The 25,498-nt window shown below is 47.2% G+C and overlaps 1 protein-coding gene across 1 annotated transcript in view; it reads right to left on the minus strand.

Annotated features, from left to right (window-relative positions):
- Positions 1 to 1,430: 1,430 nt before the first annotated feature.
- The window catches only part of PSMB5 (proteasome 20S subunit beta 5), a 53,221-nt gene continuing 29,153 nt past the window's right edge, over positions 1,431 to 25,498 (minus strand). The window contains exon 3 of the mRNA XM_078644891.1: positions 1,431 to 1,964. Within this exon, the coding sequence (XP_078501017.1) occupies positions 1,681 to 1,964 (284 nt within the window). The 3' untranslated portion in view covers positions 1,431 to 1,680. The remainder of the gene's footprint in view (positions 1,965 to 25,498) is intronic.

Below are 25,498 nucleotides of genomic sequence, written 5' to 3' on the forward strand. Positions count from 1 at the left end.
TTTGAGCTATATTATAACATAGCACAGTCAATTTGCTATTTTTGGGTACACAGTCCTTGTTACTTGCCGAATCTCTAGCTGGAAAAATACACTACCTCTTGTGATTGCGCTTTGTAGCTCTCCCACCAGAAACTGTGGCTCTAAAGTTCTGAACGGCACCACTGTGCATTCATGGAGAAGGCTGCTTAAACGTGAACAAGGGGGATCGTTGTACACTCTTGCAATACGAGTGAGTTAGAGTTTCTGGCTTCCCATATGTCTTGAGAGAAAAACTTTGTGAAGTTAGAAAGATTACAAATCTAAAATATTGCAAACTTATATTGTCAAATATTTTTTTTTCACATTGGACCAGATTCGAGAGTAAAACTCTCAAAGCGCTATATTCCTTTATTACTGGATATGCAGTGCCCTTAAGGATACTATTGGCAGCTCCCTTGGCGAACCAGGCTCTTATCCTATTGCGGACATATCTGATACAAAATGCCAGTTCCAAATAAACTGTTTCACAATTATAGGCATTGGCCAGAAGTACAGGACTTCCAACAGTCATGAAACCCTGCGGGAATGGCAACTAGATATTCCGCAGGATTACTCTGATGATCAGTGGTTATTTTGCTGGTCAGCTATTAAAAATATGTAGCTAACAAATGTACAGTTAAAGTGGTAGATTATTAGAAAAGTCAAATAAATAAAAGCAAAGAAAAAATAATATTTTCTTAAACGGCAAACAGACTCATACAATTTAAGTATATGTAGGTTTATTATACCCCGGCCGGCCCTAGGTCAGAGAAGACCCAGGGTGTCCTAGAAGTCATGAAGAAGTAGTAGACTTTATAGATATTTCTTGAAAATGTCCTGGAATATAAGCTTATTGGGGTGCAGTTTTTGATGAATATTGTACCTGACCCACTAAATGCTTTGCTGGGTAATGTTAAAGACGTACCTCCATCAGTCAGGAATGTAACTGCATTAGCACTTTCACTGGCCAAGATGAGCACAGCAATGTGATCGTTTAGGGATCACTCCCTGCCCTTGGCAATTGGTTGCACGACCGTACTTATATAATGTTGCTTCTGATAACATTTGCCAATTAATACCGCTTAAAATCTTGGTCTCGAAATATCTGGGCACTCTACCAGGTACAATGAGCGATCAATGAGACAGTTGATGAAGTGTTATTTTGGAACTAGATACTTACTATTATTTGTCCCTTTTACTGACTTATTGAATTATGCCAGTTTTCCTAGCGATGATGCAACACGTCTGATATCACTTTCAATTTTGATTTACTGTAACATCGTGCTGCAGAAATCACACAAGCCATTCAATTGTATTTGCCTATTTTTAAATGTCTTCATGTCCTTTTATTCTAAAATACATAACATTAAAAATTGTGTTTTAGAAGAAAGAAAATTCCACTCTTACAAACAGACTTTGGGCCACAAGAGCCAACAGTTTAATACAAATTAACATTGTGGCAAAATAATGAGCAACAAATGAATTTTCAATATTTGGAAAGAAGGCCAGCAGAATAACACCAAACCTCCCACACACTACCGACGTCAGCAGCCAACACCCACATATTGATCATGTGATCTTCCAGTCCAGTTGGTCCGTGGCATCCAGATTCCCACTGTATTGCTGCTGCTATTGAACATTGAAAAGCCCTTTTTGGGTTCTTCACTCGCTGTCCTTGTACTTCTGGTGGAGGTCTGCCACGTCATCCTGAGACACACGTACCCAGCCGTCCTCACGCACGTGGTAAAGGCTGACTATGCCGCCAGAGTAGGCATCACGATAGGTAGCCTGGTAGATGGAGCCACGGGCCAGCTCACAGGCATCCTCAGCTGACATGTCATACTTATAGCCGCGGTCCATCACACCATAGGCATACATGGAGCCAGAGCCCACGGAGAAGACAGAACCAGAGATCCGGTTTCCCTCACTGTCCACGTAGTAAAGACCTGTAGAGAAAAGAAATATTACATTAAGAGAAAAAACTGGTAGCCAAGCAGAAGCACCAACCTGAAATTTAACAAGAGGAGGCAGAACGTATACAACCAAATGGTCAAACCAGAATGGAAACCCTGACGAACAATCAGGAGCTTACAACTCATACATCTCCAGACAGCCAACCATTACCTAACCAAATTTAGCAAGTCAACAAATAACCTTAATGAAGCTCCTAAAGTGGTAGAATGCTGACTTATAAGACCACAAAATAGATCTTATGGCAAGCAACACAGTTTACCTGACTGAACAGCCGACTCCACACATTTGTGTCTATTCGCCCTTTCCGCAGTGCCATTGATTTGAGGGAGTTACCAATTGCTCCTCTTGCGTAGTGTGCCCAAACTTAACAAAAAACATTTGTAGATCACTGTATATAAATTGCACCTAGTTGTCAGAGAAATATTCACTTGGACACCCCTGCTGCGTGAAAACTGCTCAAAAATTAAATCACACTTAGTTTTCGATTTCCATACAAATCACAAATCTAACCACAATGTACGATACGCCAAGAATAAAGCGAACTTAGCTGCAGTCAGTAAAACTGAAGTGGTCCCAAAAATCTAAGTTCGGACTTTCCCCACACAATGTCTGGCACACCCATCACCATCCCCTGCATACTAGGACTGAACACTATGCCAGACTGATAAATCACACATCCCTTTACCATTCACTCAGCAGCTTTTTTCATAGTCATGCCTCGACGTCATACATAGAACTTATCAACCTGTCCCTCAATTGTACTGTGCAAGTTAGTTTATCATACCTAGACAAAAACATCCCCCTACTTCAACAGACTAGGTGGACTCCACCTTCAAAACTTTAATGACAAACAACTTTCTCGGATACATTTTCTTAACATACTGCACTACTTGCTTCAATCCCGTTCACTATTGGTCTGACAATTCCCTCGGACCACTACATTAGATACCAAATACCCAGCATCCTTAATAGGTTATGTTAAATATACTTCTATAGTGCACGTCTACAGATGGGTGTCTTGGGGCGTGTAGATCATGAGCTACTAAGCTAGAGCATTACTGATTCCTAAACAGCCAAGTCTTCCGTTCCCTTCTGAAAGCGATAAGGGTGGGTATGGACCTAAGATACAATGGGATAGGACAAGCAGGATGAGAGATGCTGACCCTCTGCCATCCAATGCCATTCTTATCTCTTCAGTGGTTTTTATCAGTGAAGTCTCCGTACTGTGATTTACTCTAAACACAAACTGACTGGGGTCCAAAAATTGATTGTCAAAAATATAATAATTCGATAGCTCAGCACGGATTATTTTTTCGACCATTTTAGCTGGCAAAGGAGTCTTGAAATGGGACGATATTTTGCCCGATCACTGGAGTCAAGAGAGGGTTTTTCTAATAAGAGGGAGAATGTTAGCTCGTTTTCAAATCACAGGAAATGTCCCTTGCTCAAACATTTGATTGAGTACTAATGAAAGAGGAGGCGATTATCTGATTGCGACCTTTAGGATCTTAGGGGGACATGGTTCGTCAGGAGACCCAGATCTGGCATCTAAAAGAAGAGATCCTACTTGGTTAGGAGATATAGTAGTAAATGTTGTTAAGGAACAGTAATGGATTACTTCCTGGTCCTTAGTATCCATGTCAATATTGGATTTGTCGAATTGGTCAAAGATTAGGTTGACCTTATTTCTAAAAGTCCAAGCAAGCGTGTCGCAGAAATCTTGACTGAGTGATGGAATTACTTTTTTGTAACTGCGGTCAATTTTGTCATAACCTGGAATAATTCTTTATTGGAATTACCAGCTTTTTTAATTAAATGTATATAGTAAAAGCGTTTTTCCATTGATAACCATTTTTTTTACAATGTGCAAGAGCCACTTAATATCTTTGTTTTTCAGATTTTTTTTTTTGGGGGGGGGGGGGGGGGGGGGGGAGGCATACGCCAACCCCTCTCTTGCCTCCTGCAGGCTTGCTTTTCGAGTCTCAATGCTTCAGAAAACCATGGAGCCGAAAGTGCCCCTCTGTGCTTGTTAACAGAGATAGTGGGAGCTACTTTGCAAATGTAGATTTGAGCCATACTGTATAATTCTTGGCAGAGGAGTTTGTGTCATGTCATTGTCTGGTGGGCTCAGCATAGTTAAGACATTAAATCCTCTGGGTCTATTTTATGCCATGGCCTACTAGAAACCTTGAATGCTGGTTTAATTGAAGTCTAACAGGACAGGGATAACGTATCTTGGCAGAGGAGTTTGTGTCATGTCAATGTCTGGTGGGCTGAGCATAGATAAGACATTAAATCCTCTGGGTCTATTTTATGCCATGGCCTACTAGAAACCTTGAATGCTGGTTTAATTGAAGTCTAACAGGACAGGGATAACGTATAGTCAAAGAGTATCGCTCGGTGGTCTGACCAAACTAGTGGGAGTACTCAGGGTCTAAAGTCTTCTCTTTGTAATGTCTCAACCTAGCAAATATGATAACCATTCTGCTTTCTACTTTTTTTTTGCTCCAGTCATGTTTTACTGTTCAGAGGAGTTAAGGGAAACAAGAAGGTGAAAGTATGTGCAGGATGTATCGGAGAGTAGTTGACTGCCTAAGTCTGGTAAATCCTATGTGATTTTGGCTGAGATGGTCTGAACACATTTGTTGTGGAAAACAGTCGTATTTTATTCAGTGAGTGTTTAGCACTAACCATGTGAAGTTTATGCTGTCTTTTGTTTCAGCTGATATTTAATGTCTGGTAGTGGTAGTTCCATGAGTGAGTGGTTGTCTTCAGTTTAGTGAGATTTGTTGCTGGACTTGGTTCCCGTGGGTGTTCCACTAATTACGAACTCTATCTCACCAACCTATCCGTTCCCCTTGAAGAGTTCACACAGCTTAGGCGGGACCCAAGAATCAAGATCGCTGGAACTGGGGGCCATCCAGTCTTAATCTTTCCCCTTAATCTTTCCCCCTACTCTTATACAGCCGTAACGGTAATGCAATTCGAGAGGTGCGACACCTGATGAGTTGCAGTTAACGGGGCGGTCCCGGCACCATACGGTGTACTAACCCTGAAGCTGCCGCGAGTGGCGGACCTGGCACGGTCCTCGACTCCTGTGTGGATCTGCTCTGATGTCCATCGATCTGTGCTGCAATGAGCCCCCGAGGGAGGCGTTGATGCTCTTGGCGGGGCTGTGCAGTGGGCACTGTCAGCGGCCGTGAAGTCCAGCGCCCCCTCTATCTGTTCGGCTGCACAGGCAGAGTAAAGCCAATGTCGACCGGGTAGAGTGACAGAGATCACCGAAGACGTATGGGAGCACGGAGATTCTCGAATGGAGCAGTGCGAAGAACTGTGGGCAGCCGGAGGCCCGCCGGTATACTCAATGAGACTGTGGGAAGCTGCGCACAGAAACGCATGGAAGACTTGGTGAGTTACACGTGCAACGGAGGGAACCCCCTGGGCCTTTTCTGACTCCGAGCCTGCACTCCTATAGCAATGCTGGAGGGAAGCTGGGCCCACACGGACCATCTTGAACATTGCCTTGCCCAGAAGCCGGTAAGTTGGGTGCCCCCTAGTGCTCCATGACCGTACCAGACAGGCCTAACTAGCTGTGGGATCAGACACTACGGGGCCTGGCTCCTATAACCCGTGGCCCCTGGGGGGGAGGGGGGGGGGGGGGAGGGGGTGGGCACTGATGGGCCAAGACCTTGCGGGGAAAGGCCTAAATAACCGCAGGATCAAGCGCTACACTACTGGAGCTTGGTTCCTGTGACCCATGGCCCTTTCTGCTGTGCCTTATCCACGGAACCGCATGAGCGGCTTGTGGACTTGAGCCCCCCAGCACACACTTAATACGCTGCACGCACAACTGCATCACATGCGAAAAGTGCAGGGGACCCAGAAAACCAGCTGAAACCAACACAGGAATTGTTCCTTCGCACCGCTGGTGGTAGTCCGGGCCTCTCTCCTTGAAATTTGCAAGAGCAGCAAACATAACAGCTAAGCCGCACCACCTTGTTAGCAATAATAGATCAGTTGACACTCCCCAAACACTGGACCATGGGGAGCACAAAAGGCAAAACGCTGGAAATGCCAGCTGCGAACTCGCCAGCACAGGAGGAATCGGATCCAGCCTCCCGTGCACCCTCGCTAAGTTGCATACCGCCGACTTCTAGGGCTCCCACCCCGGACAAATTAGATCGAATCCTGCAGGAAATACGAAACTTGCGGAAATCTATAGAATAACAAATAGGAACTCGTACCACTGGACTCACCTTAGCAAGGCTGACCATGAGAAACTATCGGCCACAGTAAAAAAAAAAACAACAAACAGACCTTGATGGAGTTACTGCCACAGCATAAAGAACACGCAGGACATCTCCAATGCAACGACAGTTCGCAAGTCTCCTTGATAGGGTGGAAGACGCAGAAGGCAGGGCACAACGTAACAACGTCCGTATAATAGGTCTGCTGGAATGTGCAGAAGGCCATAATGCAACCTGTTTCATGGAGCAATGCCTGCGAGACCCTATTGAATTTCTTTTGTGTCGAGAGAGCACACCGGATCCGCACGTGTAGACCGACGGCGGGCTTGACGCAGAGACCAATGATAGCCCCTATTTTAAATTATAAGGACTGAGATATCATGCTCCAAAAGGCCAGGGAGAAAACACCCCTACAATATGAAAATCAGATCGCCTTGTATCCAGATTACACTGTACTGGTTCAAAGACAAAGAGCTTCCTATCAGGGCTTAAAAAAGAAACTCCAAGCCTTAAATCTTAAGTATGCTTTACTATTTCAAGCCAGCATGAAAATTATCTATGACCAAAAATCTAATTTCTTTGATAGCCCGGAAGCAGCAAATGACTGGCTGGAAATCACTCTTCCCCTCTCAAACACTGGAAAGTTTTGACCAGAGGATACACCAAGACCCAAAACGGACAACAGGACAGAGTACCCGCCTGAACCGATCGGCTCACAGAGTCACTGCTAAAAACCCCTCACCAGAGCAGGCCCTGCAGGGGCAGGAATCGGCATTGGCAGCGGCTGCTGCCATGCGAGATGCTAACCCCCCACCCAGTCATCACCAGAACAGTCGGATGATAACATTATGCACTCTAACTTCAAAAGCAACAAATCACTGTTCCCCTCGATTACTCCACAAACAGTGCAGGAACTATTCGGCTAATGACACATGGAGGTCGAGAAATGCTTTAAGAACATTGCTGTATGGCCTCACTGAAGGAAAGTAAGACATTATTAATGTAACTGCCTATTTTTATCTCCCCAGCTCCCCATAACCTTTATTTACAGCAAGGGTCCTAGCATACATGTAGCTCTGCCTTGGATAAGCTTGGGGCAATGTTAATTTTGCATACTATTTTAATCGAAAAAGCTTCTTTTGCTCGCTACGGCAGAGGGAATTGGGGGGAATGCTTTTCCTGTAAAAAAAAGTTGCACCCTAGGATCTTTTAAATAATTTTAGAATTGTTTTTATGTGTGTGACATTTTTCTAAAAACTTTAAATAGGAGTGTTATACTCCATGCTCTCCTGGTTGCAATTTTGGGACGCTATTGCGGTCATCTTGGACGTGACTCGCGCTGATCGCGGTCAGCGTTCCAGTTGATGTATGCTGCACGCCGGCTCAGGCAAACCCTATTAAACTGGGCTGGTCCGGTCGTGCGGCGCTTGGGGAAAGGTTAATTTTGCTTACTACCTTAATCTAAAAAGCTTCTTTTGCTCGCTATGGCAGAGGGAATTGGGGGGGAGGAAGGAATATGCTACTTACCAGTATGCATCTGTTCTTGGCATAGAGGGCTGCAGAGTGGTACATTTATGAATAGATCGCCATCTGGTGTTGGGCTCGGATGATTGCACTTTGTTTTTCTTCTGGAGAAGTCTTTGTCGTCATAGGTGACTCCTCCTCTCGGTGTTAGTGCGCATGGGCATCGGCTCCATCCTTAGATTGTTTTGCCATAGTAGGGTTAGATGGAGTAGTGTAGTGTAGTACATAAAGATATGCCCATGTAAATGTATCTAAATAAGATAATGTTGGGACAGACACAGGTTTCCGGGGAGGCAGGGAGGGCATGTACCACTCTGCAGCCCTCTATGCCAAGAACAGATGCATACTGGTAAGTAGCATATTCCGTTCGAGGCATATGGGCTGCAGATGGTACATTTATGAATAGATTGTACAGCAGTTACCTCCCTAGCGGTGGTCACCAGTGTCTGTCGCAACTGTCTGAAATAGAGTTTTTAATACAGCTTGGCCCACTCTGGCTTGTTGTGCAGCCTGTACATCAACACAGTAGTGCTTTGTGAATGTATGTGGTGTAGACCAAGTTGCTGCTCTACATATGTCATCTAGGGGAATGTTCCCTAAGAATGCCATAGATGCTCCTAGTTTTCTTGTGGAATGAGCTCTAGGAGGAACAGTTAATGTTCTCTTTGCTTTAATGTAACATATTTGTATACATCTTACAATCCATCTTGCGATGCCTGCTTTAGAGATAGGATTGCCCTTATGTGTTGGGGAAAATGCTACAAATAGTTGTTTAGTTTTCCTGAAGTCTTGTGTTCTTTCTATGTAGTATGAAATGGCTCTTTTAACATCTAGTGTGTGTAGAGCCCTTTCTGCCACCGTCTGTGGCTTTGGAAAGAAGACTGGTAATTCCACTGGCTGATTGATGTGGAATGCTGAAATTACTTTAGGCAAGAACTTTGGGTTTGTTCTAAGAACCACTTTATTCTGGTGTATCTGTAGGAATGGTTCTTGTATTGTTAATGCCTGTAACTCGCTTACTCTTCTGAGTGAGGTAATGGCTATAAGGAATGCCACCTTCCATGTAAGGAATTGTATTTCGCACCTATGCATAGGTTCGAAGGGTGGCCCCATTAGTCTGGTGAGTACTACGTTGAGGTTCCAGACTGGGGAAGGTGGTAATCTTGGTGGAATGACTCTTTTAAGACCTTCCATGAATGCTTTTATCGCTGGTACTCTGAACAGTGATATGCGCTGCCTGTTTTGTAGGTATGCTGCTATAGCTGCTAGATGTACTCTGATAGATGTGTACGCTAGATTACATTGCTGTAAGTGTAACAAGTAGCAAATAATCTCCCTTGTTGATACGTCTAGAGGGTTGATATTGTTATTAGTGCAGTGTATAGCAAACCTCTTCCACTTAGCTGCATAGCATGCTCTGGTGGTTGGACGTCTCGCTTGTTTAATTATTTCCATGCAATTTGGGGGGAGATCTAAGTACCCAAATTCTAGGATTTCAGGAGCCAGATCGCTAAGTTCAATTGAGTTGGATCTGGGTGCATTATCTCTCCATGGTTCTGTGTAAGGTGCATGGGTAGAATTCGTAGCTTTTGATGTGGCACTTGTGAGAGTTGCAGGAGCGTGGTGAACCACGGCTGTCTTGCCCACGTGGGTGCTACTAGTATCATGGTCATTGAATGTTGTTGCAGTTTCCTGACCACTAATGGGATTAGTGGGAGAGGGGGAAAAGCGTATGCAAATTTGTTGGACCAATTTATCCATAACGCATTGCCCTGCGACAGGTGATGTGGGTACCTGGACGCGAAGCTTTGGCATTTTGCGTTCTGATGAGTGGCAAATAGGTCTATCTCTGGTTGTCCCCATCTTTGGAAGAATGGCTGCAGTATTTGTTGGTGCAGTTCCCATTCGTGTATTTGTTCCGACTGTCTGCTTAAGATGTCTGCTATCTGGTTTTGAACTCCTGGTAGGTGTTCGGCTAACAGATAGATGTTTTGAGGAATGGCCCATCTCCAAATCTCCTGTGCTAGTCTGGATAATTGGAGAGAGTGCGTCCCCCCCTGTTTTTGAATATAATACATTGCTGTCATGTTGTCTGTTCTGATCAGGACTGCTTTGTGGATAACATGTATCTGAAAGGCTTTCAATGCTAGAAACACTGCCAGTAGTTCTAGATAGTTGATGTGCAGTGTTTTTTCCTGCACACTCCATCTTCCTTGTACTGTGTATTTGTCCATATGTGCTCCCCATCCGGTGAGCGATGCGTCTGCTGTTATTGTCACCTGTGGAATTGGCTCTAGGAACGACCGCCCCTTGGTAATGTTTGTTCTGTTCCACCACTTCAGAGAGCGGTGTGTGCGGTCGTCTACCAACACCAGATCCGTAATCTGTCCTTGAGCCTGATTCCACTGTGTCGCTAAGCATTCTTGTAGCGGACGCATTTGTAGTTTTGCATATGGTATTAGCAGTATGCAGGATGACATCATGCCTAGTAGCTGCATGAACACTCTTGCTGTTAGTGAGTGTTGTGTCTGAAATCTCTGAATGATTGTCAGCATTGCTTGAACTCTTATTGGGTTGGGGTACACTTTGGCTTTTTCTGTGTCTATGGTAGCCCCCAGATATTGTTGAACCTTGTTTGGTTGTAGGTGTGACTTTGTGTAGTTCACCGTGAACCCTAGCTGGTGTAGTAGCTGAATTGTCTTTTGTGTGTGTTGCAGACACTCCTCTTGCGACCTGGCTTTTATTAGCCAGTCGTCCAAGTATGGGAAGACATGAATTTGTTGTCTTCTTAGGTGAGCTGCTACCACTGCCAGGCATTTTGTGAACACCCTTGGTGCCGTCGTGACACCAAATGGGAGGACTTTGAACTGATAATGTTGTCCTTCTACCACAAACCTGAGGTATTTCCTGTGGGCTTTGTGAATAGGGATATGAAAGTAAGCGTCTTTTAGATCCAGTGTAGAAAGAAAGTCCCCTTTCTTCAGTAAAGGAAGTACTTGTTGGAGCGTGACCATGTGGAAATGTTCCGAATTTATGTATGCGTTGAGAGGTCTTAGGTCCAGTATTGGCCTTAGAGACCCGTCCTTTTTGGGGATTAGGAAGTATAGGGAGTATACTCCTGTTCCCTGTTGGTGCTGTGGAACCTTCTCTATGGCATGCTTTTCTAGCAGTGATATTACTTCCTGTTTTAACAGTGTCAGGTGATCTTGTTTCATTGGACGCTGTTTGGGGGGGATGTTTGGTGGGGTAGCTGTGAGTTCTAGGCAATAACCATGTTGGATAATTTGTCTTACCCACTTGTCTGATGTGATGTTTTCCCAGACAGGTAGGAACTGTGATAGGCGTCCCCCTACCGGTGTTATATGGTCTGGGGGAAGCTCTATGAAGTCACTGTTTTGGGGTTGGAGAGTTGCGGTTGTTGTTGTTTCCGCGACCTCTACCCTTGTTGTTGTTACCCCTGTATCCACCTCTAGAATTACCTCTGGGTGATGTAGGTGTAAAAGAGGTTTGCTGTTGGTTTGTACCTGTACTTTTGGATCCTCCTCTATAGGTGGATCTACGAAAGGAACCTCTTTGTGTCGGCTGCTGCAATGCTCCCATTGATTTAGCCGTTTCTGTATCCTTTTTCATTTTTTCTAGGGCCTCATCTGTCCCTGTGCCAAAAAGTGTTTTCCCATCAAAAGGTTGATTAAGTAACGAGGTTTGTACCTCTTGTTTGAATCCTGACACTCTGAGCCATGCATGTCTCCTTAGCATGATGCTTGTATTTGTCGACCTTGCCGCAGTTTCTGCCGCGTCTAGGGCGCACTTTATTGAAGTGTTAGTAATTAACTTCCCTTCTTGTATAAGTTGATCAGCTCTCTTTTGATGTTCTTTAGGGAGATGTTTGATGAGTGTTTCTAACTCATCATAATGCGCTCTGTCATACCTTGCAAGTAATGCTTGCGTATTAGCTATGCGCCAACTGTTTGCCGCTTGAGATGCTACTCTCTTGCCAGAGGCATCTATTAGTTTAGACTCTTTGTCAGGAGGTGGCGCTTCTCCCGTAGATAAAGAGTTTGCTCTCTTGCGAGCGTTTGTGACCACTAGTGAGTCTAGAGGAATTTGTCCCTTAATGTATATTGGGTCTTTTGGAGCTGCCCTATATTTTTTATCAATTCTTGGGTTCAATACCCTAGCCCTCACTGGGTCTTTGAATATCTCTGATGTATGACTGAGAAGGCCTTTTAGCATTGGTAGTGTTCCTGATGTTCTTTGTGCAGTAGGTAGTGTCTCTAATAAGAAGTCCTGTACTAGAGGTTCTGTATGTAGGTCTACCTTATGAAATGTTGCTGCTCTAGTAATGAGTTGTGCAAACCCAGTATTGTCATCAGGAGGTGAAGGTTTTGAGGGATATGACTCAAGGTCGGTATCATTACCTGATCCCACATTATACTCCTCCCATGGGTCTGCCTCCTCTGGGATTGTGTCCTCATCATCCCCAGGGTGTCCCCCCTCCCCTGTGTCACTTTCTCCATCTGTTGTAGGTGTAGATGGACGTGTGGGAGGAATATCTGGCCTATTGTGAGGAATAGGCGAAGATGGTGTGTGAGGTTTGGGAGAAGGGGGAGGAGTTGTATTCGTCCCCATTGTTCTCTTCTTTGGATGAGCCTTGTCGTCCAAATGTTCATGTCTCCTCTTTTTAGGTAGCTCTGTGACTACCTTGCCAGTCTTTGGGTCAATAAACAAAGTCTTTTGTTTAGGATCCGTTCCGTGTTCCTGTGTCGGTACCGCAGTTTTCGGTTCCGAAAGGTGTCTTTTCTTTGAAATGTCCATTTGTGTTTTCGGTGCCGAAGTTTTGTTCGGATCCGACTTCTTCGGTATCGAAGATGTCCCCGGTGTCGAGGGTGTTTTCGGCGCCGAAGCGTGCTTCGGTGTCGACATGGACTGCTTCGACTTCGAGCTTTCCTTGACCTGGTGCTTCGGTGTCGATGTGGTTGGTTTATCGGAACCGGAACCACTATGATGGGGGACCGAGTGTTTCGGTTTCTGTTTCGTTGCCGGGCTCGAAGGCGGGGCGTTGGAAACTTTTTTCGGTTGTCTGACCGGGCTCGAGGGCGGGGTCGACACCGTGCGGGGTCTGTTTTTCGGTAAAGGGGCGTCGTCACTCACGGTTTGTTGGACGTCGATTTCCTCGACGTCGTACTCGTCCGCTTCTGACCCCGCCTCGTCGGCCTCTTCTTCCTCCTCTTCTGGTTGCTGGTCCTCGAACAGCTCCGGGATTGCTTGTGACTGCATTCTCGATACCTCGTGTCTTCGGGCTCGACGGTTTCTAATCGTCGACTTTGACGAGAACGCTGCACAGGCCTCACAGTCCCTGGATTCGTGTTCAGGGGACAAGCATAGGTTGCACACTTCGTGTAGGTCCTTGTGTGGGAACTTAGCACCACACGTTGGACATTTTTTGAATGGAGTCCTTTCCATGGACCCCGGGCTGGACTACGTCGAGTTTCTCGTAGTCGTCGTCCTTCGAATCGCGTCGGTATGGAGTGAAGTCGCGTTCGATAACGATACCGTCTATTTGGAAAGGAATACGCGCCGGTTATAACCTTCTTTGTTGAAGTCGGTCCGGAGCGCTTCGATCCTCATCCGAACCCGATGGCGGAAAAAAACAATCTAAGGATGGAGCCGATGCCCATGCGCACTAACACCGAGAGGAGGAGTCACCTATGACGACAAAGACTTCTCCAGAAGAAAAACAAAGTGCAATCATCCGAGCCCAACACCAGATGGCGATCTATTCATAAATGTACCATCTGCAGCCCATATGCCTCGAACTGCTTTTCCTGTAAAAATCGTTGCACTCTAGAACTTTTTAAATAATTGTAGAATTGGTTTATGTGTGTGACATTTTTCTAAAACTTTAAATCAGAGTGGGTTATACTCTACGCTCTCCTAGTTGCATTTTTGGGAGGCTATTGCGGGATGGCGGCCATCATGGACGTGACTCATAGACGGCGGAAGACTTACTTGATGAACAATGAAGCTTTTGGGTGAGCCAGTTCTGATTTGGGGGATGGGGGTGGCCGATTGCATGGGGGAGATGGGACTCATAAGGGGAACTGTTGGATAACTGACTGCGAGGAGGGTTGCGGGGATTTCCTACATAGGCCCTGATGGCATAGGGCTCGATCGCAATGCAGCTTGCAGTGGGGGACCCCGCATCGACGCTCGGCCCCCCTTTATGCCCTTAAGGCACACCTGCGGTGGCTACCGTCAGGTTAGTAAGAGGGAGGTTTTTTGAGGGTACAGTTTGGATGGGAACTAGATGGTACTATTTGGAACCTGTTCTGGGGGGGGGGGGTTGGAGAGGGATTCATGTTTGACAGTTAATATATTGATGTTGGGGGGGGAACTAGTCATCGGTACGGATTTAACTGGGTGCTTGCCCATGCTTGTAGTATGTTCGAAGAGACGGGAAGACACGACATGGGACAATGGCTGATCTCTCAACTCTGAAATACATCACCTGGAATGTGCGGGGTCTGCACACCATGTCCAGACGATATAAAGTCCACGCTTACCTAGTGCGCAGAGGCATACAGATTGCACTACTACAGGAAACACACCTCACTAAATCTGAGGGGCTGGCGCTACAGCGTAGATGGCGAGGGCAGGTGTACAACACCACGTACTCAGCTTATGCAAGAGGCGCGCTAATATGGATAAAAGCGGGGGTACCCTTACAGGTAGATAGTTACACTGTGGATCCGGAGGGGAGGTACGTAGCATGAGCAGGGAAGCTGGGGGGAACAGAAGTGAACATTTGCTGTATTTACGAGCCTAACGCGGACCAGCTCGCCTTTCTGACTGAGTTATCGGGCTCCCTGGCCCGTTACCTATCAGGACCCATCTTATTAGGGGGCGACTTCAATTCGGTGATCGACGTTAACCTGGATAGATCTCATCCTCCCCTTCTGGACTCCCCGACCCATCGGGTGGCCAAGGGCAGGTTAGACTGGCAGACTAAGTGGGGACTGACTGATATCTGGCGGGCCCAATACCCGCATACCCGGGACTACTCCCATTTCTCCGGCATGCACGAGCTGCATGTGCGGTTAGATGGCCTGTTGGGGTCGAGAGAAGTGGCTTCTTCAGCTGTGCGGTCTGAATACCTGACGGACTATCTCCGACCACAATCCGCTATTGATTGATCTTCGGTGGCTCCAGAGCACCCCCTGTGTGCCGACCTGGAAATTGCGACCCGAGCTACTGGAGGACCAGGTGTTCCGCATTGACTTGGAAGACAAGATCACGAGATACTTTGAGATGAACGAGGGCACGACTGATGAGAGCTACGGAATGGGACGCCTTTAAGGTTGTGGTTAGAGGCTATTGTATAACGCAGAGAGTTGGTGTGCGTCGAGTAATCCTAGAAGATCTGGCTAGAGCTGATCGGGTGCTCCGCGACCTGGAACTTGCCCGCCCTGGCCGCCCGGAGCTCCAACAACAGACCTTGGCAGCAAAGGAGGCGGTGGCCGTAGAGGTTGAGCGACTGCGAAGCTATGACCACAAAGCTTACCTGACTAGATCGTTAGCTGAGGGCGATAAATCGGGAACGCTGCTGGCTTGGCTTGCCAACCCAGCGAGACGTACCTCGCCCACTGTGGCCATGCGTACAGCGAAGAACAGGGAGGTCTATACTTAGCCCGAGATCCTTAAATGCTTCTGGAGTTACTATAAGCTGCTATATCGCAGTCAATTACCGCCGGACACTACTCCGACGGACGCTTTCCTGCGCGATCTGCCGATCCCCACTCTGGAACCAGAACAGGCGAAGGACTTGGGGCGTGATGTGGAGCTGGGTGAGATCAGAAGCGCCATAAAAACGATGGCGCGAAATAAAACGCCGGGCCTTGATGGCCTCCCGGTGGTGTTTTATTCCACATACATGGAACTCCTGGCCCCCAAGCTCTTGCAGGTTTACAAGGAAGCGAGGACCCTGGGACGCCTACCGGGCTCGATGCAAGAGGCCCTGGTGATGCCTCTGCTTAAACGCGATCGCGAGGGCGAGGGCGCAGAGCCAACGTCTTATAGACCGCTCTCAATGCTCACAGTCGACTATAAGATCTTGAGCAGCATATTGGCCGCACGACTGCTGGAGCATATGGGCTCTCTGGTACATACTGACCAGGCGGGCTTCATCCCCGGGCGTAATACTACGATGAACATCTGGCGCTTGTTTCGACTATTGGAGGGTGATCACACAGATGCTCCAGATCCCATGATCCTCTCGATAGACCTAGAGAAAGCCTTTGACAGTCTGGAGTGGATCTATCTTCACAAGGTCCTTGAGCGGTTTGGCCTGGGTGAGGGATTCCTGAGATGGACCATGGTATTATATGCCTCGGCGGTGGCTAGGGTGAAATCGGGCCTGCTGATTTCTCAACGATACCCCGTAGAACGAGGCACGAGACAAGGCTGCTCGCTATCCCCATTGCTATTCGCCCTTGCAGTAGAACCGCTGGCTATATCGATCCGCACGGGGGCCCATTACAGAGGGTTGCCGGCTGCGTCGGGTCACCAGTACATTTCCCTATATGCTGACGACCTACTGCTTTTCCTTGAAGACGCTAGGACGGCCCTAACCGGAGCGGATTCAGTGCTCACAGCTTTTGGTGAGGTGTCGGGGCTTCGGGTAAACTGGGCTAAGACCTGCCTGTTTCCGGTCCACAGCGATAGTCCCCAGCCGGACATTCACAGGGAGATCAGATGGGAGCCTGTTTGCTTTAAGTACTTGGGGGTGCATGTTTACCATCGCCCTGCTGACACACTCGAGGGCAACATCTCCAGAAGCATCCGGGCGCTTAAGGGTAGCATGACCTTTTGGTCCACCCTACCCCTTTCAGTGGCGGGACGTATAGCACTACTGAAGATGGTGGCACTACCCCGCCTGCTGTACTACTTCCGGACACTTCCGATCTGGATCCCTAGATCTAGCTTTCAGGGCCTGGACTATGATAGGGACGTTCCTGTGGGGCTCGGGCCGCCGCAGAGTGGCGCTCAAGACCTTACTGAGACCAAAGGCGGAGGGGGACTGGCGGCGCCAGACTTTGAAACGTACTATTTGGCTGCCCAGCTACAGACCTATACCCATGAGGTGGCGCGAGAGTTTCAGGGCCCAGAGAAGACACAGGGCAGTGGCATACCCAGACATGTCTTATCATATATTGCGCTGCAACAGAGGCTCGATCTGAGGGACCTCACCCAGGAGGAACGCACCATACGCTCGTGCTGGAATCGAGTACATCGCAAACTAGGAAGGCCGCGGCCTTATGCCCCGGAGATCCCGTTGGGAATGCTCACTGCATTGCCCCATGGTGGTGACTGGGAGTTTGGGAGGAGATGGTTATACAGACCCTAGGTGACCACTATGAAGATGGGGTGTTGCTGCCCCTCCAGGCGCTTCTGGACCGCTACGACGTCCCTAAAGGCGATTTTCTGCTCCACGCGGCGGTCACAAGGGCACTTCAGGCACACTGGAAAACTGGTCATGAAGAACCGCAGCTGTCGGCGGCGTGCCAGTACGTCATGATGTCCGCGGGGACGGTTAAAGCAGTGTCATGCTTGTATTCCAGGATGATCGATGAGAGACTGACCCCCCCTAGCGGTGCTTAAGACCCGCTGGGAGATTGACATAGGGAAGGAAATCCCGGAGGCCACGTGGGCCCAGCTGCTGCGTCGGGTGCTTAAGACCCGCTGGGAGATTGACATAGGGAAGGAAATCCCGGAGGCCACGTGGGCCCAGCTGCTGCGTCGGGCCTGGAAGGGCACACGTAGTGCCAGATTCCAACTGGTCCACTTCTATATATTGCATAGAGCCTATTTGACGCCACAGAAACTACAGAAATATTTCGCCCTGGAGGAGGCAGCCTGCCCTAGATGCAGGACATCCGGAGCGGACCTTTTACACATGCTGTGGTCCTGCCCTGTGTTGACCTCCTACTGGTTGTTTGTGGGAGACACGTTATCCGAAGTGACTGGGAGATCGTTGCAGATGGATGCAGCTGTAGGGATTCTACATTGGTTTCCACATACCCCCAAAACTAAGATCTCTAGCAAATTTATTGATTTAGGGTTGCTCCTGGCCAAATGGGAAATCACCAGACACTGGAAGGCGCAGGTTGGTCCAACAGGCACTAAGTGGCGCAATGAACTTCTCAAGTGGGCAGGGAGTGAGAGCACGTTGAGGTACCAACAGGCGAGGCGACGACGAGATGAGCGAGCTCTGGAGACAGCGCAAGCTTGGGAGACATTGGTGCAAGCCCTGCGTGACCATAACACACATACTGACTCTGATAGTGCCGATGAGGAACAGCCTAGATCCCAATAACATGCTATTGGTGAGATATACCCAACAGGAAGGACTAAGTCTCTTATCACATACTACTTGACCGTACACTATTACCGATGACGAGAGGGGTGGGGGGAGGGGGAAAGAGGAAAGGGGAGCGCCAATCGCTTTCATTAAACTTCAGAGATCTGTAACATCAAGACTGGAAATTCACTCCTCTGGGGGGGGGGGGGGGTGGGGTAGGACTGTTTGGAGAAGGGAGGGTATTTTGTTTGGGTTGTTTAGAAAAGCAGAAGTGACTTATTCTTTTCACCTGTTTTACACTATCGGAACGTGGAGACATTCACTGAAAGCTAGTGACACATGCCGCCCGACCCCCGGGTTGTGGGCTAAATGGCCGTGTATAGATGTTGTACCAATACCGCCGACATTGATATAGGTCACCTGTCAGGTGCCAATAATGTGATTCTAATTGTTTCCTGCAATAAAAACATATTTACCAAAAAAAAAAAAAAAAAAAAAAAAATCATGGACGTGACTCACGCTGATCGCCGTCAGCGTTCCAGTTGATGTACGCTGCACGCTGCACGCCGGCTTCAGCCACACCCTATTTAAAATGGCGTCTGCTCGGATGCGAGGCGGGCGCACCTAACACAAGCCCGTCAGTGCTCAGGTCGATCCATTCTGCCCGATTTGAGTCAGGGAGCAGCAATATCATTCATATATCGAGCAAGCTATTAAAATCTCACTTGCCCATCACATAGTGGCAAATTGGTAGGGCTTACAAGGGACTATGTCTGTGTGGACTGTGGGTTCATATTTACACCGGAGCCCCCTCAGAATGATTGGTCTATCGACTCACTCAGGCTTAGGAGAATTAGTGCTTGCCTCATCAATGCTAGATCACTGAAGAAGCACTACGTAGATGTTGCGGACTTGATTACTGACAATTGTTTAGGTCTATTGTTTATTACTGAGAATTGGCTTGATGCTTTCTCAAACCCCATTGTGGCCTTGGCTACACCTGTTGTCTTTAAAGTCCATCGGGTGGATAACCCAGTTTGCAGAGGAGGTGGTTTGGCTCTTTTGTATAGGGAATATTGGACCCTTTATAGTGAAACGCCCACCCTCTGGGGAGCCTGTGAGGTCCTGGACTTTAACCTCCAACTTTCTGCCCATTTTACTCGGGGGGGGGGGGGGGCTTATCTATCGGACACCTGGATCAGCCAGTGTCTTTTTGGATACCTTTGGGGACGCGCAGGGAGAGCGTGCACTGCACTTTTCGAACTATGTCCTTCTTGGGGATGTCAATCTCCATCTTGATCACACAGCCGACCGACTCTGCAGCTTTTCTGGACTCCATTCACTTGGCCATTCTCTCACAATGGGTCAGGTACCCTACCCATCAAGGAGGGCACATTTTGGATACCATCTGTTCAAATTTCCCTATATCGGTGGCGAGACTGCGGCTGGTCAGACCATTTTCCCATATTTGTTTTCATGGGATAGTAAGCGCTCTTCACGACTAGTCAACTGCCACCGTCCCCCATCCAATTGGAAAATGGACCCTGGGCAGCTTAGTAGCTCTTTGGCAGCCTCCTAGCCCTCCCTCCTGGGGCCCCTGGAGGAAAATGTGTCTCAGTTCGTTGACTGGATCTCAAGCTCGGTTGCTACTCTGTCGGCACCGTGTCAGCCAAGGCTGAGGAGAGAGTCCCCCTCCAAACCTTGGTTCCCCCCCTGAGCTTAGTTCTCTGAAACATGTGTGCAAAATATTGGAGAGAGTATGGCGCTCCAGTGGCTACTGCTCTGCAGATAAACACGCTCTTAGAGCCAAACAAAAAAACTTTACTATGCGGCTATTGGAGTGGCCAAAGGCCAATATTACTCTGCACGCATTGATCGGGCCAATAAAAACTCGAAATAAATCTTTGCTATTGTGCAGAGCTTCTTAGCCCCTTGCGCTCAGGTGGTGGGGGCACCTGTCTCGGAGACCTGATGTAACACTTCGGCGAAATTTTTCAAGGACAAAATAATTAGCATCCAAGAGACGTTTGCGACTTCTTCCAGGAAGCTTATAGATGCTTTGTTGGCGTGGCCGTTGGCAGAACCTGCCTCCACTTTTTCCGCATTTAGATCTGTCGATCTGCCCAGTTCTCTCAGAATCCTTAAGGCACTAAAGTAGGGAACACCTAACGACCCGTGTCCAGCCAGGCCTCTGTCTGATGTGGAGGATACTATAATTCAGAAGTAAATTTAATGGCTTTGCAAGGCGCGCGTTCCAATGCCGTGGAAGCAGGCGCTGATCTTCCCCTCCTCAAGAAGCGGTCACTTGACCCTCTGCTACCTGAGAATTAGCACCCTATCTCGCATCTGCCAAGTTTGGCTAAGGTTTGCGAAAAGGTGGTTAAGTCTCAACTTACCACCTACGTAGAGGTGTCGGGCTTGCTTCATCCGGCACAATCTGGTTTCCGTGCCTCGTATCACACGGAGTCAGCACTGCTAGAGGTGACAGAGGCGATCCGGGAGTGTTTGGATGCCGGCGGGAGAGCGGATTTGGTTATGCTAGATCTCTCTGCAGCATTCAACACTGTGCCCCACTCCCTGCTCCTAGACCGTCTATCAGAAATAGGCATTTCTGTCTCTGCTCTGCAGTGGATCAGGTCTTTTTTGGAAGGCCGGTCGCAGCAGGTCTGGCTTCCTCCTTTTGTCTCCGTGCCTATGCAGGTGACTACTGGTGTGTCATCACTTAGCCCCCTGCTTTTTAACATCTATGTGACTTCGCTGGTCTATCTTGCGGAGTCATTAGGGGCTAACCTGATGGCATATGCTGATGATACTCAGCTTTTGTTTTCCTGGAGCAAGGAGGATGACGACTCGGTTGTGGCTGCGCAACATTGTTTGTTTTTTGTCTTTCACTGGCTGGCGAATGCGCAACTTAAATGTAACAAAGGAAAATCTGAAGTGCTTCTGTATGGCCCTTTTGCGACGTATTTCAGAGAAAGGTTATGGCCTCCTGGTCTTCCATGACCAACTGCAGGCAAAGGCGCCGCAAAAAACCTTGGCGTCTGGTTCGATGAAAATCAGAACTTCGACGCAAGTGAAGAAGTTGGCCGGTACCTGCTTTGGCACTTTGAAAAACCTGAGGAAGTTTCTTCCCCTTCTGCCAGGTAGTGCCAAAGAAACTGTGGTCCGTGCCCTGATTGTATCCCGCCTGGACTATGCCAACGCCCTCCTGGTTGGTAGCCCGGGTTTTCTTGCCATGAAACTGCAAGTTGTCCAAAAGTCAGCGGTCAAACTTCTTTTGGATCAGTCATCAATGCAGAGTGTTCGTACCCACCTGCGCTCTCTGTATTGTCTCCCAGCTGAATCTCGTCTGAAATTCAAAATGCTGTCTATTGCGCATCAGGGCCTTTATGGCCTAGGCCCTATTTATTTGAAGAAGAGGTTTGCCTTCTACATACCAGGGAGACAGCTGCACCTTTATGCTCAGCTGCTGATATAGACCCCTAGGTTCAATCGCCAAAGGCTTGGTGGGAATTCCTTTTTGCGGAAAGCTGGTCTAGCTTGGAACATGCTACCCTTGGCTCTTCGGGGCACCCAGGATCCATTGTTGCTTAAGAAAAAACTAAAAACATAAATTTTTTAGTTTCTGATTTGTTTGCATTTTTCTCTCTCTGAAGCAAGCTCCAGGACACTTTCGAGTAGCCGTGTGCTGTACAAATTAAATATAACATAAGGTACTATGTATCACACAGGGACCAACCCCCCGCCCCCCCGCAGCAGATGCATATTGTAACCAAATGGACTGTTTTGTATAATGTTTGGACCAGCATAGTTCATGCTCTAGTCCTAGTATTGGGAGTTCTAGTTATTGAACTTTTGTGGGGTGCCTGGCTCACCCTACTCTATACCATACATATCGCCTGTTACATGACTCTGGGCTACCGTACAACTAAACAAACTTATACATGGCTACATTGGGTACATACAAGGCAATAACCTGGAATGTTAGAGGAATGGGATCAGTGCACAAACGCCTAGGGTCCATGCACAATTAAATAGACGAAAAGCACAGATTACCCTAATCCAAGAAACCCATCTCACTGACTCTGAAGCAATCAAACTCTGCAAAAAATGGAGGGGCCAAATATTTATATATTTTTCCTGCATTCGCGAGAGGGGCACTTTTACGGATTAGACATGGAGTCCCATTTGTTATCATTGAGCAGGGCCCAAACACTATGGGGAGATATGTGTCAATACATGGTACACTAGATGGCATACATATAGTTAGCAGCAGCATATACACCTCAAATTACAAGCAAGGAAAATTTCTCACTAACTTCAACACAGTGTTGGCAGACTGGGTAGATTCCATGGGTTCTTGGAAGGAAGAGGGGGGGGGGGGCGAGGGAGGGAGAGAGAGACACTACAACCCCATCCTAAATATCCATCTGGATCCGAGATATATGGAATGGATCAAGTTATTAATTTACAGCCGAGTCCGTACTGGTTCCCACATATCCAGTCCGTATCCAGTGGCAAGATGCACGCGACAGGGCTGTCCCCTGTCACCACGGTTACTTGATTTAGCTTTAGAACCCCTTGCCATTAAACTCCGGAAGGAAGCAGAAAACAAAGGGATCCGACTGGGTGAGGCAGTACATGTAGTATCAGCTTGTGCTGATGACCATATTATATATATATATATATATATATATATATATATATATATATATATATATATATATATATATATATATATATATATATATATATATATATATACACACACACGACTTGACAGGAGACCTAGAGCCTATTCCAAATATATTCCAACAATTCGAACGTACATCAGGGCTGGACATTAATGAAAATAAATCAAATGCATTCTATATGTATCATGGGGAGGTTCTTAAGTCCATCAAATTTGGACGACTCACCCTGTCAATCGCCCCACAAACTTTCAAATATCTGGGGATACAGATTTACAGGATCCCACAAGACCTTATAGAAGGTAATTTGATGAAAACAATCAGGTCAGATCTCTTTTTGGACATCATTACCCCTTTCGGTGATGGGTAGAGTAGCTAAGATGGTGGTTCTCCCACGATTATTATATTTCTTTGCGATTCTGCTGGTCCTGATCCCTGCAATAATTCTTCGGATATTAGATTCCCTACTCTTGGACCTCATCTGGGGGAAAGGGCACAAAGGGGAAAGGGGTAACCTTGTTAAGATGCAGCTGAGGCCAGATGAGGGGGGAATGGGGGCCCCTGACTTTTGCACATACTGCCTGGCTAGCCAGCTGCAATGGCAGTCATATTGACTTGCTGGACGCAACTTACATGAAATCGATTATACACAGCAAACACTGTGCCGGGGCACGCTCCATACACTATTACTACCAGGTGCCAGGGTGCCCCCCGGCATCACCCTTCACTTTATTGGAAGAGGGCATTGCAATACACCAGGCAGAATCCCCCATACGCACCTAATACTCCTTTACTTGGGATCCCCATGCAATGGGACTAATCACTAGACGCAGTATTTCCCAATGGACACGAAGTGGAATCAGCCATAGGAGTGTTATTTATAGACTGTATTCTAGCAGAACATGAGAACTCAACTCATAATCAGGAAGTTCCCCATTCACACTACAATCACCCGATACATTAAAAAGTTTTGGTCCCGGATGGGCCAACCACCTACCCATAGACTCATATACGCCGTACACCTGATGGGAGAAGGACGTCATCTAACCAGATGGCTGTACAAGGGCGCCAGGGTTCACACAGGTGCTTTCCTCATGCCCCTACGTGAAAAATGGTGAGGAATCGCGGTAGAAACCAGACTGAAAAGGAATGGTCCTCTCTCCTGGAATTCCCCCAAAAAGTGCCCTGTATCACTAAATTCAAACTCATACAGTACATGATTCTACACAGGGCATACCTTACCCCACACCGCCTTAATCGTATATATCCTGATGTCCAAATCTGCTTCCCCATGTGCCAGGCACCAGACACTGATATACTACACATGCTATGGGCATGCCCACGCTTGAGGGGATTTTGATACATAATTGGGCAAATGGTAAAAGACACGACGGGCACCTCTGGTTGGGACACAGTAGAGAGCTGTCCATTAGGACTACGCCGCCACCCGAAAACACAAAGTACAGTATCATTTTGCAGACATGGCTATCCTCATAGCAACAGGTGACATCACAATGAGATGGAAAGCAGCTTTTCCCTCTACACTAATCACCTGGCACAAGAGATGGTCCGGTGGAGCGGAGAGTGTGTCATTAGAAGAGAGGAGCTCTGAGGTGTACGTAAAACACCCATTTCCTTGGAATGGGAGTAGATGTTAGAATCACTAAAGGCCACCGATCCCTTTGTGCCCTCCAATACACAAAACATGTCGCCCCATCCCCCAGCAGTAAAAAATTGAGTCCACACAGAACTATGCCGCTCCTTACACAATTCACTCAAAATGTGGTTTGAAAATACAATACCTTATACATGGTAATCCAAGGTATGAAATATACATTCCCAGCCCGAGTTACAAGATGTACAAGTGAGCTAGAGGAGAGGGAGGGGGCCGGGCAGTTTGGGGGAAGTTACATTTTTCTTTTTCGCTCTGATTCTCTTGTATTTGAAATCCTAGGAACTGTACAAATATAACAGGTACTGTCAATAGTAGAGATGCAATACAGATGCATGACAACAGACGTCAAAGCGGCACATAGAACAGATTAAATATAAGATCCTAAACACGCACACCTTGAAATGTTGTAAAAATATGCCATTGGTGAAAATAATGCAAGATTACGATACATAATGTAAAGTCAAAGGAGTTCCTTTCAGCACCACCAATGACCTCTTCGAAATGGCTCTTTGTGCAGAGCATCTACATTTCAGAACTTTGCTATGCAAGTTCCACTATGGAGAGACAAGCCTTAGTATAACAGAAGGAAGGCAGAGGACGCAACAGCGTTACAGAGAATATAAAAATGTTAAAGGGAACAGCGGGTGCTCTGAACAGCACCCGATTGGACTAGGTGGCCTAGGACAAGACAAGGCGATCGAAAGGTGCCATCTTAGGCGCATTGGATATTTAGAAGATGTGAGAATTCACTAAGAGTACAAACCAGGTGCACAAATCCATCTTTCTTCCAGATTTTTGGCTACACTTGGCAGTCCTCCATTTACTTCAGCACAGCAGGACTGCCGAGGTCTGTATTAGACTCGATCTTTTAAGGTCAATAAACAAAGACAATGACGAAGTGGAGGGAATAAGAGAAAAGTTAGCCTGTGGTGGTGCACTGCATATGCTGTAGAGCAATTTTCGCAAACTATCGGATAGCAATGACCTACGAAATTCCTCACGGGGCTGCAAA

This window comes from Lissotriton helveticus, chromosome 5_1 (assembly GCF_964261635.1).
Source record: "Lissotriton helveticus chromosome 5_1, aLisHel1.1, whole genome shotgun sequence".
Taxonomy (NCBI): domain Eukaryota; kingdom Metazoa; phylum Chordata; class Amphibia; order Caudata; family Salamandridae; genus Lissotriton; species Lissotriton helveticus.